Genomic DNA, 15,773 nt, shown 5'->3' with positions numbered 1-15,773 from the left:
CTCCTTCTGCCTCTTGGATAGAATAATATTCTCTTTCCACGAAACTATAGGTAGGTAACTAAATAGTACCTACCGTATCCTCTAGCAAATAATATATGTCGCCGTCGATACGTGGCGACATCTATTGTCCAGAGGATGAGATGAGGAAAAACGGGTAAAATATTGTAGAAAGCAGATGGATATTAAATGAATACACAATTTCTCACGAATAATTTATTTCAATACATTTATTTTCATTTAAACAACCATTTCATTGCGATTTCACGCAAATTTCTGTTTACATAAAACTTTGGTTTATAATTAAGTTTGTGATTTTCCTTAATCGAGAGACTACACAGATATTCGTAGAATTAAATTCACTACAGTAAATATTAAAGTCTCTTTATATATATATCTATGCTTTCGGAACGTAATTTTTAGGTTTATTACCAATATTTACCAAAGAGGTTAATATTAGAAAAAAAACATTTCAAATACAGCTCTTATATTAAACATTTAATACATTTACTTATTTATTACAAGTTTAAAATTTAATGTAACGTTAAGTTGTAATGCAGAGTACGGGAATGGCGCATAGCAGGTTGAAGCAACATGTTTCACATAGTTTTTTATGTAATAAATATTATCAAATGTGATTCGTTCCTGTCGTGTCGACAAAAGCGATACAACGTGGCATTGAATCGCGTTTGCTTTTAAAATACAAAATTGTCATAAATTCCCACAAGTGAGCCCATTTATGTGGAGAATTGTTCGAATTTTGTATTTTTTCTCCAGATATACTTACCATTCTGTGTTGCTCTGTTATTTATTAATTCAATGAAACACAACTACTTCAAGTGCCTAAAGCCATTCCGGTATCAAGTACTTAATTATAATATAAAAGAGGTTTGGTCGTTTTTATTATTTTTTTTTAAACAGAATGAATAAAAAAATGTGAATGAGTTGAAAATATATTGATCCTAACAAGACTAGACGAATTTAACAAATGGTGAAAATAAGTGACTTATAATTTCTTTTCAATACACTTATACCTATCACGAATTATGTAAAAATTACCACATGAACATTTATATAATGTTTAAAAACTTTAACTGATTAATGTCAACTATATTTTTAACACTAATAATAAACATTATGTTTTTAAGTGACATTACGATTATAACACTTCTCAAATACAAAAGAGCTTCCATTAAGCCCTTTTTGTAATTTTGAAATAGATTAATTTTAAACATTATTATAAAAGAATACAGCAAATGAGATAGATTGTGAAAAAAAATACACGAAAGTATACTACCCGTATTTTTTATAACCTAATTAAAAAAAGTGTACAATATTGTACTAAATAAATAGTCTAAATTTAAAAGACATTTGTTCTTTGCCGATTATTCAACGAAGCTTTAAAGAGTATAACAATGGGATATGTCAGGTCCATGCCAAACAATAGTACAATATGCAAATAGAACACAAATATGGGTTCAACCCTTTTACTGCTGATAAATACATATTATAACACCAACAATATTATATAGATATTGTACTTTAGTACGAGAAAGTGACGTTAGATTCTTAACAGATCTTGAAATAATGGAAGACAGAAACTTGAGAACTGAAATCTGTAATTTATGGCACAAATTTGTGTAATTCCAAACCATGGTGAATCAGGTTGGTTAAGAATAAGCACTAAAGCATTAATAATATTTGTTAAAGTTGGCAACTTCACCGTGTTGCCAGTAATAGTTCCACGACTTCAGTGTTACAAATAGCAACACTGGGTGCATGACATTCACATCCTTGTTATCGAGTTTTCAACTCTTTTCATACTTTTCTTAGTCCAAACTTGCCTGTGGCATATAACAAGTCAACTGTTGATAAACACTTATTAAAATTGGAATATTGTTATTTTCTATCCTATTTTAATGTTTAAAGCTTTACATCTATTAATTTTGATCTGTGTGTTATCATTTCTATTTCGTAACATGTACTTTTCAATGATTTCTTACATTTTACACATTAATTATTATTAGAATTGTGACTTGTGACACTATAGATTTTAGCCATCACAACTGTGATTCTATAGCTTTTATATCTTTCTAAACATTGGGTCTCAATATGAACATTTCACATAAAATAATACACTACACATATTTAATTTGAAGATCAGAACATATTAAACTGTAAAATTCGATTTTGTCCACAAATGTGTCACATCTTCAATAAATTTCGCGTTTATCTGAATCCGTAATCAATTTCTTTATAGTTTGCATCGTACATATCCTTTATTATCGAATTCCGCAAATCTTATCCCTACGTCCTTTTCACAAACAGGGCTGACATATCTCAATTTACCATCATCATACCAATATCGAGTCCAACACAAGAACGTACCACAGGATAAGTATTATCCACGATTCAGTCCTTCACTTCCAACATTGCACTGCACTAGCTGTTACTACACGGTCACTTGCACTGTCATTTTCACTAGTTTACATGGTTGCCTTACTTAAAAGTTAAGTATCGTCAAGCCTTACACTTAAAAGTTAAGTATCGTCAAGCATGTAACTCGTTTCCGCGTTATGCCCACCACTGTAACTCGTATCATCACAGCGTGGACTGTAAACAGCTGTTTATTTGTGGTGCGGTGCGTGTGCGCCGCCGGCTAACCTCGCGGCTCTAGCGGCTCTGTGGGCGCAGCGAAGTGGAAGGTAACACCATAGACACGGGACCAGGAGGCTGAGGAGAGTTATGCCGACCCATCTGTAATTCAAACGGAATGGTCATAGTTTTGACAATAATGTTGTGATTGTGATAAGTGTTGAAAGAATTCGATGGTACCGCAGATAACATCATTTTGGATTAATTTTCTTCCATCCAATGTCGAATTTTCCATATCTAAGAAAATCCGATCTACAAAACCAAAGCCTTCATTTAAAAACTAGATCTTCACAGACATGTACATGGTCAAAAATTATACAAAAACATGTAATATTTATGTGTGCACTAGCGGTACGTCCCGGCTTCGCGATAAAACCATAATAAATTATAGATTTAAACCTTCATAATAAATTATAACACTATCACAATATACCTATTGGTGAAAAACCGCACAAAAATCCGTCAGGTAGTCTTTGAGTTTATCGAGTACAGACAGACGTGACAGGGGTACTTTTTGGCCTCACATTCTACTTGGGGCAAAAATACATTCTTTTGTATGTATATATATATCTTTGTTCGTAACGCGATAACTTTCGAACCGTTGGTCCGATTTTGACGAAATTTAAAATCGGTTCAGCCATTTTTGAAATATTCACAATTTTTTTGTAAAACTCATCAAAAATGTATTGTGTTCGCGAGGTCTAAGCGCGTGGCGAACAACAAGTTATAAGATGTAAGCATAGATCACCGCTTGGCGCACTGGTCGTCGGGCGCGCCGCACACGCACGGATGCATCGCGAAGTCTCCTTCCGCGTCCGACATGCAGTGGTACAGCATGCACTGCGACGATTAACGATTATAAACATTTATAGGATTTATAACTATATGCAGTCATCTCACTTATTACAATAACTAGCCTTTGCCCGCGTGAATTTCATAGGAAAATCTCAGTAATTTTTTTATCGCGTACTCTGTAAAACTGGTAAACATATATGATTTAAATTCGCATTTTTTCTCATCTTTAGTTCAATTTCCTGGTTCCCACTGCGTGCCCAATCCCGCTTCCTGCTATGTAATGCAGATAACCCGTCCCGTTTCCCACTACGTGTCTCCTTCCCATTTCCCGCTCCTACTCCCACTCCCGCTTTCTGCAACGCGTGCCGTCCCATTGTCCATGACGTTTTACGTCCCGGTTGTTTATCAACCACAAACGTAAATTAAACATTGTTTGTATTTACTTCCTGTTATTTACTACAAAAAGCGTGCCAATTTTCAGCTTTTTATCTTGAATTTAAAATTGTATTAAGTCCCATACAATCTTTCACCCCTCTTTTGAAGGTTGAGGGTTAATTTTTAGAAAAATCTGAAACACGTATTCATTACTTTGTTGTAAACAACCATAATCCAAATTTTCAAGTCAGTAACTTCAACGGTGTAGACATTTCATATTTACAGTTATTCACCCCTTTTTCTTTCTACAAAATTTTAAGTAAATCGGTTCCGTGGATTGTTATTTTAATTTTCCTACAGGACTCTCTTCATTTTCCTTACCTACATACCAAATTTCAAGCAAATTGGTCCAGTAGATTTCGAGCGATGCGCTTTCAGACAGACAGACAGACAGACAGACAGAAATTTTCAAAACTATATTTCCGTCATCTATCAGTAACTAAGTATATTCCATGAATAATAAAAAAAAATACAATGTACAATTTTGACCTTTCTTCAATTTTATTGTATGTATTGATATTGATGATATCGCTGAGGATGGTATATGGCATTGATGATATTGATAAGAACTAAATTAAAAAAATTATAAACCATAACTCCGAAGTTTCTGGCATCATCACATCTGGTACAAGAGATGAAGGCCTTTTTAAATCAGGTGACCAAATAAGAGATCTAATAAAGTCGTACATGTTTATTGGTTGGAGTCCAGACAAAGTTTATAACATTTTCGCCATCTTGTTAACAGTTTGGCCACATATAACTAGATGCATTGACGTAACAGCGTCCAACCGGCTGAACGCACACTTTCCAAACATAGCTAAGTATATGCTCTTCACATTAGATATTTTGTAACACCCTGTGTACACATAAATGAAATGTAAGTTGAAGAGAAAAATTAATCATTTCATGATGTGACTAGCTGCACACCGCGAAACCCGCGTGACTATTTGAAAAAAAAAATATATGCACAGTAACGCCACCACTACCAGACTTTTTGACCAAATCCTGCGGGAATCGCGTACTTTTGATAATCATAACCCTGTGTGTTAATCCAAGACATCAGCTACCTCAATACCGAATTTCATAAAAATTGGTTCAGCCGTTTGAGTGTGAAGAAGTGACAAACATACTCTCAAACTTTCGTCCTTATAAAATTATAGTGGCATTACCTGCGCACACTTGATGCAGGACACGCAGTCGATGCAGGACCTGCAGCAGTCGGGCGCAAACTGACACGCGCCTGCGCGATTCGCACTCTCCAAATACCACTCGTGGCAATGTCTGCGGACGAAAATAATTGATTATTATAATCGTTTTCTTCATGGCTGAGAGTTGTGACCATTATATGGAACTAGCAGCGCCTTGGGACTTCGCTCCCGTGGGACTTTTGGGATAAAAAGTACCTTATTTGCTATTCCGTCCTATCCGTGTACCAAATTTCATAACAATCCGTCCAGTAGATTTCGCGTGAAAGAGTAACAACATACACACACATACATCCGCACAAACTTTCGCATGTAGAATATTAGTACGATATAACACGACTTCCTGATTAATGGAGTGGTTTCCCATTGGCTTCTCCGTTACACACTAGCTGATAAATAATCAACTAAATTGCAGGTTTCCTCACGACATTTTCCTTCAACGGAATCAAGTGGTGGTCGATGAAAACCAGTCAAACATGAGTCAGATTCGTGAACAATCTCTTGTGGCACGAGTAGGATTCGAACTTGCAACCTTTCAGTCACAGGCGGACGGTCTTAACCAGGTCCATCATCATTTATTACAAAGATTTATTTAGGGTTTTTGAGTCAAAAAACAGACAGACGCGGCAGAGGACTGTTTTATGACTTGTGAGGATAAAAACTGACCTGCATTTGAGCCTCGCTTGGAAAGTTTCCGTAGATTTCTTTCCGGGCAGCGGAGGCGGGGTGTAGCCGATTTTCTTTATTGACCCTGTTATAAAACAATAGTCATGTTATTGCCTAAAGAGTAAAGTACTATAGAATAATATAATTCAATCAATTATTGTATCTTAACCCTACTCAGTTTTCGCTTCGTTGTCCGCGGCTTCGCCCGCGTGAATTCACACGGGAGCAGTTATTTTTCAGGGATGAAAGGTGCACCATGCCTTTCTCCGTACTTCAAACTATATGTATACAAAATTTCAAGAAGATTTCGTATATTCATATTTAAAATACGAAAGTAAGTTAAATAAATAAATAAATAAATAAATATAAATATATTAGGACAAATCACACAGATTGAGCTAGCCCCAAAGTAAGTTCGAGACTTGTGTTATGGGATGCTGACTCAACGATACTATATTTTATAACAAATACATATATAGATAAACATCCAAGACCCGGGCCAATCAGAAAAAGATCATTTTCCATCATGACCCGACCGGGGTTCGAACCCGGGACCTCTCGGTTCAGTGGCAAGAACCTTACCACTGCGCCACCGAGGTCGTCAAGTTAGGTCGTCAAGGAGTTAGTTTGTTACCTCTTCACGCTATATCTACTCAACCTACTCTACTCAACAAAATTGTGCATACATGTAGTTTGAAGTATGGAGAAGGACCTGGTACCTTTCATCCGGGAAAATTAACGCGGGCGAAACCGTGGGCAAAAGCTAGTTTATAATATTAGTAGGATAATCTGTCACGCATCTGTCAGATTACAATATTGTATTTGTCAGAAAGTGGTGAAAGTGATACATGCTATCCTAAGTCGAATCAAGATTTTTTTTGCACGGCTCTGTCCAGCCCTGCGGGGTACAGACGTGGCGTGTGACGTCACTCACCCGAGTCCCGCTCCAGCAAGGCGGGCTTAGTGTTGGGGGAGCACTTCTCGGAGCTGACAACTCCGGAGCCGACTTGAGGGTACGTATAATCGTGGATCTGAAATACCATACATCAATCAATTACAGCTAACATTGAAATTGAATTCACTTCATTATGTTTCGAGTGAATAAACATTTCATTCGATCATTTATTGCATTTCTTGTACTGCACTTCTTAATGTATTATATAGTTTTCTTAACAAGTTACAAGAAACTGTTTACAAATAAGAATCCTGTCGGGCATTTCATTCACTTTCCCGATTGTTTCCCGAAATTTTCAATAAGTTTATTGAAGTTTGATGTGGCAAAACACGCGAAATTATTTTAAGTTTTAAATTAAAATTTTATTTTTTCTACAATTCCCTGACATTCCGATAGCCTCTCGATTTCATTGGCTTTCCCTATTCACCTCACTGAATCGATAATAAGTTTGTTTTTACAAAAAAAATTGTGAAAAAATCGGGTTGCACTCCGGGAGTGCTGGCAGTACGTAGCTGTCTCACGAATTTTCGATCAGGGTCACGTGTCCTGACGCGAGTTTAACATTTTTTACCCATCACAAAAACTGCACAACGCCGCTTAAGAAGTGTTCACTTCGAAAATTACGTATGTTATAATACTCACCGCAGACAGATGTACGTAGGGACATCGGTCCGGTTCGGAATCGTCAGCTTTGTCTTCATACTGCACTTCGTACGGTTTGAGAGACTCTGAAACTAACATTATCAGGGTTATTCCTCTTGTCCCTTATGAGTTACGGACTACGGGGGCGAACGGGGAAATGTAATACAATACAATACGTACTCGAATACAATACTCGTAGGAACATTGGTGTGAGATCCCAAAATTACTGTTTTCTTTATTAATTAATTTATTATGATATAACTATTGTTTAAAATAGATATTTTACTTACTGTTACACATGTGTATTTTTTGAATTTTTGAATTGAATTAAGACAATTATGTGTACAATTTTACTATGTCTTTGTATGTGGTGTTTCGGCATCATAATTTAAAATAGACATACTTTGACCTGCCAAAAACGCAAAGTACCTATGCAAACAACGACAGCGTGCAGGTTAAAATTGAGTGGTGCAATGCACTCTAAGTACTGTGAAGATTGTTTACATATTTACAAGTTAGGTCTTGTAAGTAAAAAACTGAATTTATATCTGTATATTTACCTGTGAGCGGATGCCTGGGCAACGTAATGGCTGATAGTATGGTCTGCGTGAGGTCGTCCTGTTTGCGGCGCGTGCGACTGGCCGTCGAGTTCTCGGAGGAAGAGCGCGAGTCCGATGGCAAGTTCAAACACTTTGGAGAATAGATTTCATGTTTTTTTAATCGGTAATTTAAAAAATAAAGCTTTAAAATTATTTATCAGTTCTCGGGGAATAGCTTCAACTGTGACGTTAGATGTCAATGGGATCCTGGATTGTTATACAATATTGCGTTGTTGAAACTACCATGAAAAGGAAATAATGTACAGTCAACAGCACATCAACCTGCCACAATTTATTGCAAACTCGCCGCTATTACCGCGCCATAGAGGTTCATGCAGGGCAACCTGATGTACATGTTGTTGATGTTTCGTCGACGACGTCGACGAGTCGTTTTCAGCTTTTGAGTATTTCTATCAGTTTCCTTTAGAAATCTAAAACATATCTCTTACCTCGAAGATATTCTGCTCCTCATCGTCATCTTTAGGAGCTGGGTTGTGTTTTTTATACGCGTGAAGTGACGGCCACGCGCCGCCCAGACCTAGACAGAAATTCAAGTTTTATTTGCTTGCTTGTTTGTTTTTGATAAATTTAAAAGTGTAACATATTCTAAAGATCATTCCTTTATCAGAATTTCATTGCATACTTCTATATCCATATCTATATATGTGCCAAATTCTGTCTGTCTATTTGTCTGTCATGCTTTCACAGGTATATAAATTTGGAATAAATAATAGTTTATGACCCAGGGTTATAACGAAATCTGATCATTTTGCAACTTACCGTGAAGGAATCCAGTATACGGTACAGAGGAGGCAAAAAGAAAGCACATTAGATAAATTAGTTCCGATATCAAACACAGATAACAAATACATATAGTGTTACAAATACATTTCACGTATTAAAATGGATTTTTTATACATGTCACACTGCTTTTTAACTTATTTTTGAAAATAATAATCAGATGAAAAAATTCTGGAATCGAGCGGGAATTGAACCTGCGTCCCTGTCTATCCGGGACAATGCTCTTGACCACTGAGCTAAATTCAAATAATTTATTCAGAAATTAGACCTTCACAGGCGCTTTTCCTCGTTAATTTTTCTATTTATAGTTATTTCTCACAAGCTACAAACTACTAGCATTTCGGAACGACCACTGCTGAGAAGAAATGCCGAAAGAAACTAATTTGAACAGTGTTGGACCCTATCATGCCAGATCGGCTTACCATTATTGTTTCTTACAATGTTTTTTTTAAATAATATATAAAAGTACATAATGTACATAGTAAAATCGCTATCGATATCATGCCAGTTCGGCTGAATTAATTCATCTCTTTCGTCTTAACGCCGACGTACAGTATTTCACGTATTGTTACAATTATTAAAATTCTTCTTTGGAGTCGTATTCGTCATGGTTGAGGGTCGTTACGTGGATTGAAACACAGACAAAGACTTTATTAGCACGTTTAATGGAGTGGTTTGCCATTGCCTTCTCCATTTCACGAACAAGTTGATGACCAATCAGAGTGCAGGTTTACTCAAGATGTTTTCCTTCACCGGAAGCAAGTAACTACTATACATGAGACAGATTGGTATACAAAGTTATACGGCACGAGTAGGATCCGAACCTGAAACCATTCGGTTCACATGCGAGCATCTTAACCATTACACCAACACCGCTTTGCTATTAAAGTTAAGTGTATTTAAATGAAAGTTCTATAGGAAAGTTAAGGCGTATCAACCCGAACATTAAGCGTCACCATCAGATTTTTATCAATTAATTTTGTTTTTTAGTGAAAAATAAAAATATCTTGACAAATTATGCCACACAAGATAAAGAAGTGGCATACATGTCAATATATATTTTTTCTGAATCTTAAAGGGTCTCGTCGTGGATTTAGTAAGTACTTTGTACGTAGGACTTACTAATTCCATGGCTCTCGCATCAGCCGCTGTCTGGAAGGACCGCATTGCCAAGCGTTGCCTAGCTTACATGGGTTATGTTCGTGTTTCGTATGTATATCCTTACCGTCCAATAGCTCCTCAATAGCAGTCCTTACTCCCTTATCGAAGGCTCTCGCGTCAGCTGCAGTTTGGAAGGTCAGGCCGAAGCGCTTCTCATCAGTCACCCAGTGGTGGAAGGTCGGCATCACCTTGTTGTACTGGAAGTCCTTCTTTATAGTGCACTCGAGTACCACCTGGTAAGAAAACTTGAGGTCAAAGAAAAACATGGCCTTTCATTATATAAAGTAAAGGATTTTCCTGGGTTACAAATATTAAATAGGCAAACTTTTATCTTATGATTTACGTAATTAAACGTATTAATTAAGATGTATTGGTATACATCTTAATACGTTTAATTTCGTTTAAAATGGTTTTTAAAACAACATGTAGAAAAGATATTCCACGCACGCTTGACTTGTCGCCTCATACGACATCATGGGAGGATTTCGAGTGGCCTTATTCTAGGGCGGACCCACACGTCACTCCAATCAATTATTTTTTAAGGCTTATCCATAAAATTAGCTTACAAATATTTTCGCTATCCAACTTTTTTAGAGTTTGAAATTACAAGAGTTAAGGTATTTTTTTGGGCACACCAAAGGTCCTGAAGACCACTTTTGCAGCATGGTTGTATGGAATTGTGACGCGTGCCTGAACACGTGTACACGCACGTGCTAGATACGCATTCGGTGTGCACGGGCCTAAAACTCACCATATTATCGCAAATCCGTTTCCCATGTATGAAGTACTCGTGCGCGGGCGCATTAGCGGAGGAAGATGTCGTGTCCCCGTTACTATCACCACCGCCTGCCGACAAAACAATTAAATATTATAACAAGCTTTATTTTTCCACCTCCTCTTTCCAATCCGGCTCTTAATAGCCGGAGCCAAGACTTTCCTTTTTACTTTTTATTCAGCACTTCGCACGGTCAGGTAACCTTGGTAGTCAGACTATTGACACACATTATCATCCTTATTTACACCAGTACTTCATGAGTTTGCCCCTGTTAATTACTCTTATTTGTTTACATCTATGTATGTTGTAATGTATGCGAGTGTATGGTAGTGTTCACACTGACCGGAGAGGCGAGCGGCGCGCGGCGGGCGGCGGCCGACCATGACGTCGGCGAGCCCGCCGCCGCCCAGCGCCACCCAGCCGCCCGTGCCCTCGTCGCGGCACATCACCTGCGCGCGCACGCGCACCAAACAGGCACTGGAACAAAATTGATGAAATTACATTCTTTATGTACACATTATAACAGCGTACTGTAACATGCCTATATACAATACATACCCGCAATGCATGAGAGTGTTCACCAATAAGATTCTACAGTAAACTGTTGTAAAGTTCACACATCTGGAGCCGTTCCTCGGTGCACCATCAGGATGCTCATCATAATAATGCATTGTCGTACAAACTGAACATGTGTGCAAAATTTCAATTCTAAACAATCAGTTTGAAGCAGAACTAAATGTTCAAGTAGAGATACGTTTCAAAATTGAGTTGCAAGACTCCACCCGAGACTTAGGGACATAGTTACATTGCAAATTAAATAAAAGCTTGTACAATCTATTTCCATTAAAAGTGTGACTAAAAAATCATGTTCATGCAGCAAACTGTTGAGGAGTTCCCACAACTGGAGCCGTTCTTGGGTGAGGTATCAGGCCATAAGCATATCATATCATGTCATCTAAACATAGGTAATCAATAAAATACAACATTTCAGCACAATCATTTGAAGACATCAGTTTCACAATTGAATTGCAAAATCTCACCCAAACCACAGATTAAATAATACCCCAGTACCCCAGCCCAAACTAACATACTTCACTTGGCTACAAGCTTTTAACTTGCATTGCGATGAATGAACATATATAGATTGCAGGCTATAAAACCATGTATAATGTATAAACTATGTAAATTGCAAAAAAAACTACCTATTGTAAAAACCAGGCTTGTATTCTATGCTTTTAAAGGATTTTATTGAAATCTATCTGGTAGATTTTCTATGATGTGTAATTTATTCAGCAATAAACATAATTACTTAAATGTTTATTATTAATAACATAAATGTTTAGTCAATTAAAATTCCGGCCTCAAGCTAAAGGCCTCGGCTGTATCCAAAAACTGTCTAAGTTGTATGATGACAAATATGTAGGGAACAAATGTCTGGCCATTTGGTCCTGGTAGAAAGACTCAAGAAAAGTGCTAGCTATTAGCCATGAAGGGTGTGTCCCTTACTCACCATGTATCAACTTAGGTTTAAAGAATTTATTTCTCATAAGAAACAGATATTGATTTACACAGAAACTTAATATTACTTAGGCAAATTTCTTAATCGACAAGTATGCATTTTATTTACAGTTTATTTCCATACTGAAATCATTACACTCCACACAACAATAGATTTGTTTTGACATCTACAGAAATAGGAATAGTCCTATTCTAGGGCGGGAGCACACGCCACATGCATAGTAGGTTATAAACAGTGGTCATTTCAGACAGGCAGTTGTTAACTGCTTAGTTTGCATTGTGACAATGCATGAATTGTGTGGGTCATTGATCTAGAGTGCATGCATATTTTTGGTTACATACCTATTAGTTCTATAAAAACATTTTGCAAGGAAGTAATAATGAATTTGGACAAAATTATAGAAACAAATAAAGGTCTAAGGAACCAATGACATTATTCACTGATTTTGTTAAAATCATTTGTTTGTGTAGAGTTAGTCAGTGCACTATTTATTGATTTTTATTTTAAAGTTTAAGTAGGTACATATACTGGCTGAATTTTTGTTAGCTGTCAAATAATAATCAGCTGTTTTCTGTCAAAAATGTCATGACATTTTTAGAATTTTTTTCGTAATGTTTTACATGCATATAAAAAAAACTAGTTTGAGTTATTTTCAGTTTTGGTTTAATAAAAAAATTTTTTTCGCAATTCAGCTAGGTAACTATTTATTGTTTGTATGCAATGTATATTTTATCAATCTTTAGTTGACAATGCACCCACCAGTTTTTTTTTAACAATCGCGTACGAAAATTACGAGTCGCATTCGTAAATTCATTCATTCAGCTGTAGCCAGCTAGATAAATAAGCTTAGCTCCAAATGACCCCGAAAGGAGTTGCCTACATATTGTGAATGAACGGCCACTCATTGATTATAGCTACACAGGACGTGACCTAAGGGCGGAGGTCGAACCCTATGAAATCTATTCATCAGACACTCCAGTCCTAAATCACATTATACATTGAAGAACACTCACTTCTGAACCATTTAGAGCTAAGCTGGACCCCGTAAAACACTTTACACATCCCATAAAGACAGTAAAATGGCCGGGTAGAGGCCCTACCTATCCCGAGAAGGGCGAACCATGGACCGCAAAAACTGAGTTACCAGAATGTTACTTACTTTTCAGATGCCTCGGTCATGATTCGACACGTCGAATATCCTAATTTCTACTCGCCACTTCACAGATTTCACCATTTTTATGACATAAATACATCAGATTCACTTGCGAACCGTTCTTATTTCGGCCCTTTGTTGGGCCTCAGTGCGCTTGCGTCAATAAAACAGTCCGGGTTATTCAATGAACACAGTGAAAAGTGCGACAGGTGGCGTGTCAGTCGCGCGCAACTTTACAACTGCGCAGCGCGGTTGGTCGGGTCACTGCACTTCTCAATTCCGACCAATCAGAGCAGCTCACGGGATATTTCCACCAATGACGTCAGTACTTGAACATGAAAAGGAAAACGCGGTATTTTCGAATTTTACACTTAGCCGGCAATTTTTTTCACTCACTGGCTGGTATGTTCGTTTAAGAAGATTTTATAACACAAATTTTCATAAAACCCAAAAAATGGTTTGGAAAAATCACTTCACATATAATTTTTGACGCGAAATACCGAAGTCGCGAGCTGGTATAGCGGACGGGAGAAGTAGGTCACGACGGCCTCGAGGGTTCGACTGTTACTGAATGGAGTAAGGCTCGGAATGGGCCCATCCCCGTTCATGCACCGACTCATTGAAAAATAAATAGGTCAAATCATTGCAGTGTGGCCTAGATGCAGGTTCTTGCACCATTCACAGAGGCGCTTGCATACGGGCCCACAGTCTATTTATAGCTGCTCTATATTTGGCAGGTCATTCGCACACGTAAATGCAGCCTCCAGGAACTAGGTTACCTGATTTTCTTTGTTAATAGCCGTTGCAGTGACGTAGTTCGCATCCAGTGACGTCAGCCATGTTTTATTGAGTATTTTTTAAATTATCACTGGTCAGTAAGAATATTTATTTATTACAATTTATTTTTTTATTGTCATTAACTGAAGATAATAAGGTAATTTTGCAAGTTTAAAAATGTATTATGTACTACCTAATTAATTAGTGGTTTATACTTGAGTGATTAAAAGTGCCATTTTGTGAGAAAATAAATTAATCGTTCATCATTTTCTAGTCAAGACATTTCCTTCTGTAGTATAGTGGTAGGCAGGGGTGCATTCAAGGATTTGTCTTGTAATTTCTTTGTGTGCGTGCATCCCTCGCGTTTCATTCATAAGTTCACTTTATGGTTATGCAAATGCAATGGAGAAATGAAACAAAGCCGTGGGTAATATTATTATTTGTTCCACCAATAATAATGTTCGGCTCTATTTTTAGTGTATTTTCTTTAATTCTTGGCTAATTGTATATTATAGTAACTTTATAATTAACTAGCTGCGCCTCGGGGCTTCGCTCCCGTGAGAATTTCGGGATAAAACCCTATGTGTCATTCCAGGTTATATTCTACCCGTGTAACAATTTTCATCAAAATCCGTCCAGTAGATTTAGCGCGAAAGAGTAACAACATACACACACATCCTCGCGAACTTTTGCATTTATAATATTTTGTGCTTAGGATAGGAAGTAGGATTCGTGTTTAGGGTTTTATTTTGTACTTTTATAGTGAACTAGGTTTTGCCCGCGGCTTCGCCCGTGTGAATTTTTCTACGAAAGCGGAACAGACGAAAAATATTTGGTAAGGAGTCAAAATTATTAGATAAAATTTAATTTTATTTAATTTATGATGTTCCAGATCTTCGATTTTTATACCTCATCAGAAAATGCTCATCAAGCTGGACAACTATATTTCCTATAGTTTAGCTGTACCTACCATTATTGTTTTCCATCAGGGGTTCCAGTTTTCAAAATCATTTATACCCTATATGTTGCCCAGGCTTATTAGCTATATAACAAAAAAAAATTATTTAAATCCGTCCAGTATTTCCGGAGATTAGCGTGTGTGAACAGACAGATTTTTAGACTTATTCTATTACTATGACTCTACCGCCTACTTTTTTTATGTAAATGTACTCAATGTACAGAATATTTTTTTTCTACTGTTTTATTATATGTATACCTATATATTTGTTATATTATGTACATAAATAAATGGCGCTACTGTATCGATTGAGTAGATAAAATGTGGTGAGGTAACAAATAATTTTCGTATTTTTTTCTGAGTGTAAGTACTATTTCTCTATGGTTATTGTTAACTTGTGTTTGTGTTAGATTTTATTCAAGTCGCCCAAAGGCGTTTAACATGACTTACAAATATCGCCTTCTAATGGCAGTAGTCAGTACCTAGTTGTAGACACACTAGCGATCGAAATAGGCAACTAGTGTGACGACTGTCACACACGTGTGACATTTTATTTTGACAGTTTTCTTTGACCGTCAGATTGTGGTGGTCTATGGTGAGTAAAATTTGTCACATTGGTATAATTTATGTGGCACGAGTAGGATTCGAAACTGGGACCTTTATCTCAAGTGGTCTTAACC

General features: G+C 36.9%; 1 protein-coding gene across 3 annotated transcripts; it reads right to left on the bottom strand.

The window, feature by feature from the left end:
* Nucleotides 1-198: 198 nt before the first annotated feature.
* Spred (Sprouty-related protein with EVH-1 domain) lies at nucleotides 199-13,544 on the bottom strand. Of its 3 annotated transcripts, none has more exons than XM_053764790.1 (12): nucleotides 13,365-13,544; nucleotides 11,030-11,163; nucleotides 10,663-10,757; nucleotides 9,976-10,144; nucleotides 8,399-8,436; nucleotides 7,911-8,040; nucleotides 7,351-7,442; nucleotides 6,688-6,784; nucleotides 5,754-5,838; nucleotides 5,052-5,163; nucleotides 3,401-3,492; nucleotides 199-2,754 (listed from the first exon to the last, which is right to left on the bottom strand). In XM_053764790.1, exons 1-12 carry the CDS (start codon nucleotides 13,382-13,384, stop codon nucleotides 2,625-2,627), a joined length of 1,194 nt encoding a protein of 397 aa, XP_053620765.1. In that variant the 5' UTR covers nucleotides 13,385-13,544; the 3' UTR covers nucleotides 199-2,624. The 3 variants fall into 3 exon arrangements, with proteins under 3 accessions (XP_053620765.1, XP_053620763.1, XP_053620764.1); XM_053764788.1 differs by having other exon boundaries at nucleotides 8,399-8,487; nucleotides 13,365-13,543; XM_053764789.2 differs by lacking the exon at nucleotides 13,365-13,544 and adding an exon at nucleotides 12,547-12,737 and having other exon boundaries at nucleotides 8,399-8,487.
* Nucleotides 13,545-15,773: the final 2,229 nt, after the last annotated feature.

Source organism: Plodia interpunctella, chromosome 26 (assembly GCF_027563975.2).
Source record: "Plodia interpunctella isolate USDA-ARS_2022_Savannah chromosome 26, ilPloInte3.2, whole genome shotgun sequence".
NCBI classification, from domain to species: domain Eukaryota; kingdom Metazoa; phylum Arthropoda; class Insecta; order Lepidoptera; family Pyralidae; genus Plodia; species Plodia interpunctella.
This window is presented reverse-complemented; position numbering and strand designations above follow the sequence as displayed.

What these genes read in the sequence shown, in the direction of transcription:
- Spred (XM_053764788.1), bottom strand. Translation starts at nt 13,384, where the DNA reads ATGACCGAGGCATCTGAAAA. An exon ending in GCGCGCCGCTCGCCTCTCCG is followed by an intron (nt 10,758 to 11,029) that starts GTCAGTGTGAAC and finishes TTTTGTCGGCAG; the next exon opens with GCGGTGGTGATAGTAACGGG. An exon ending in CTTGCTGGAGCGGGACTCGG is followed by an intron (nt 5,839 to 6,687) that starts GTGAGTGACGTC and finishes GTTTTATAACAG; the next exon opens with GGTCAATAAAGAAAATCGGC.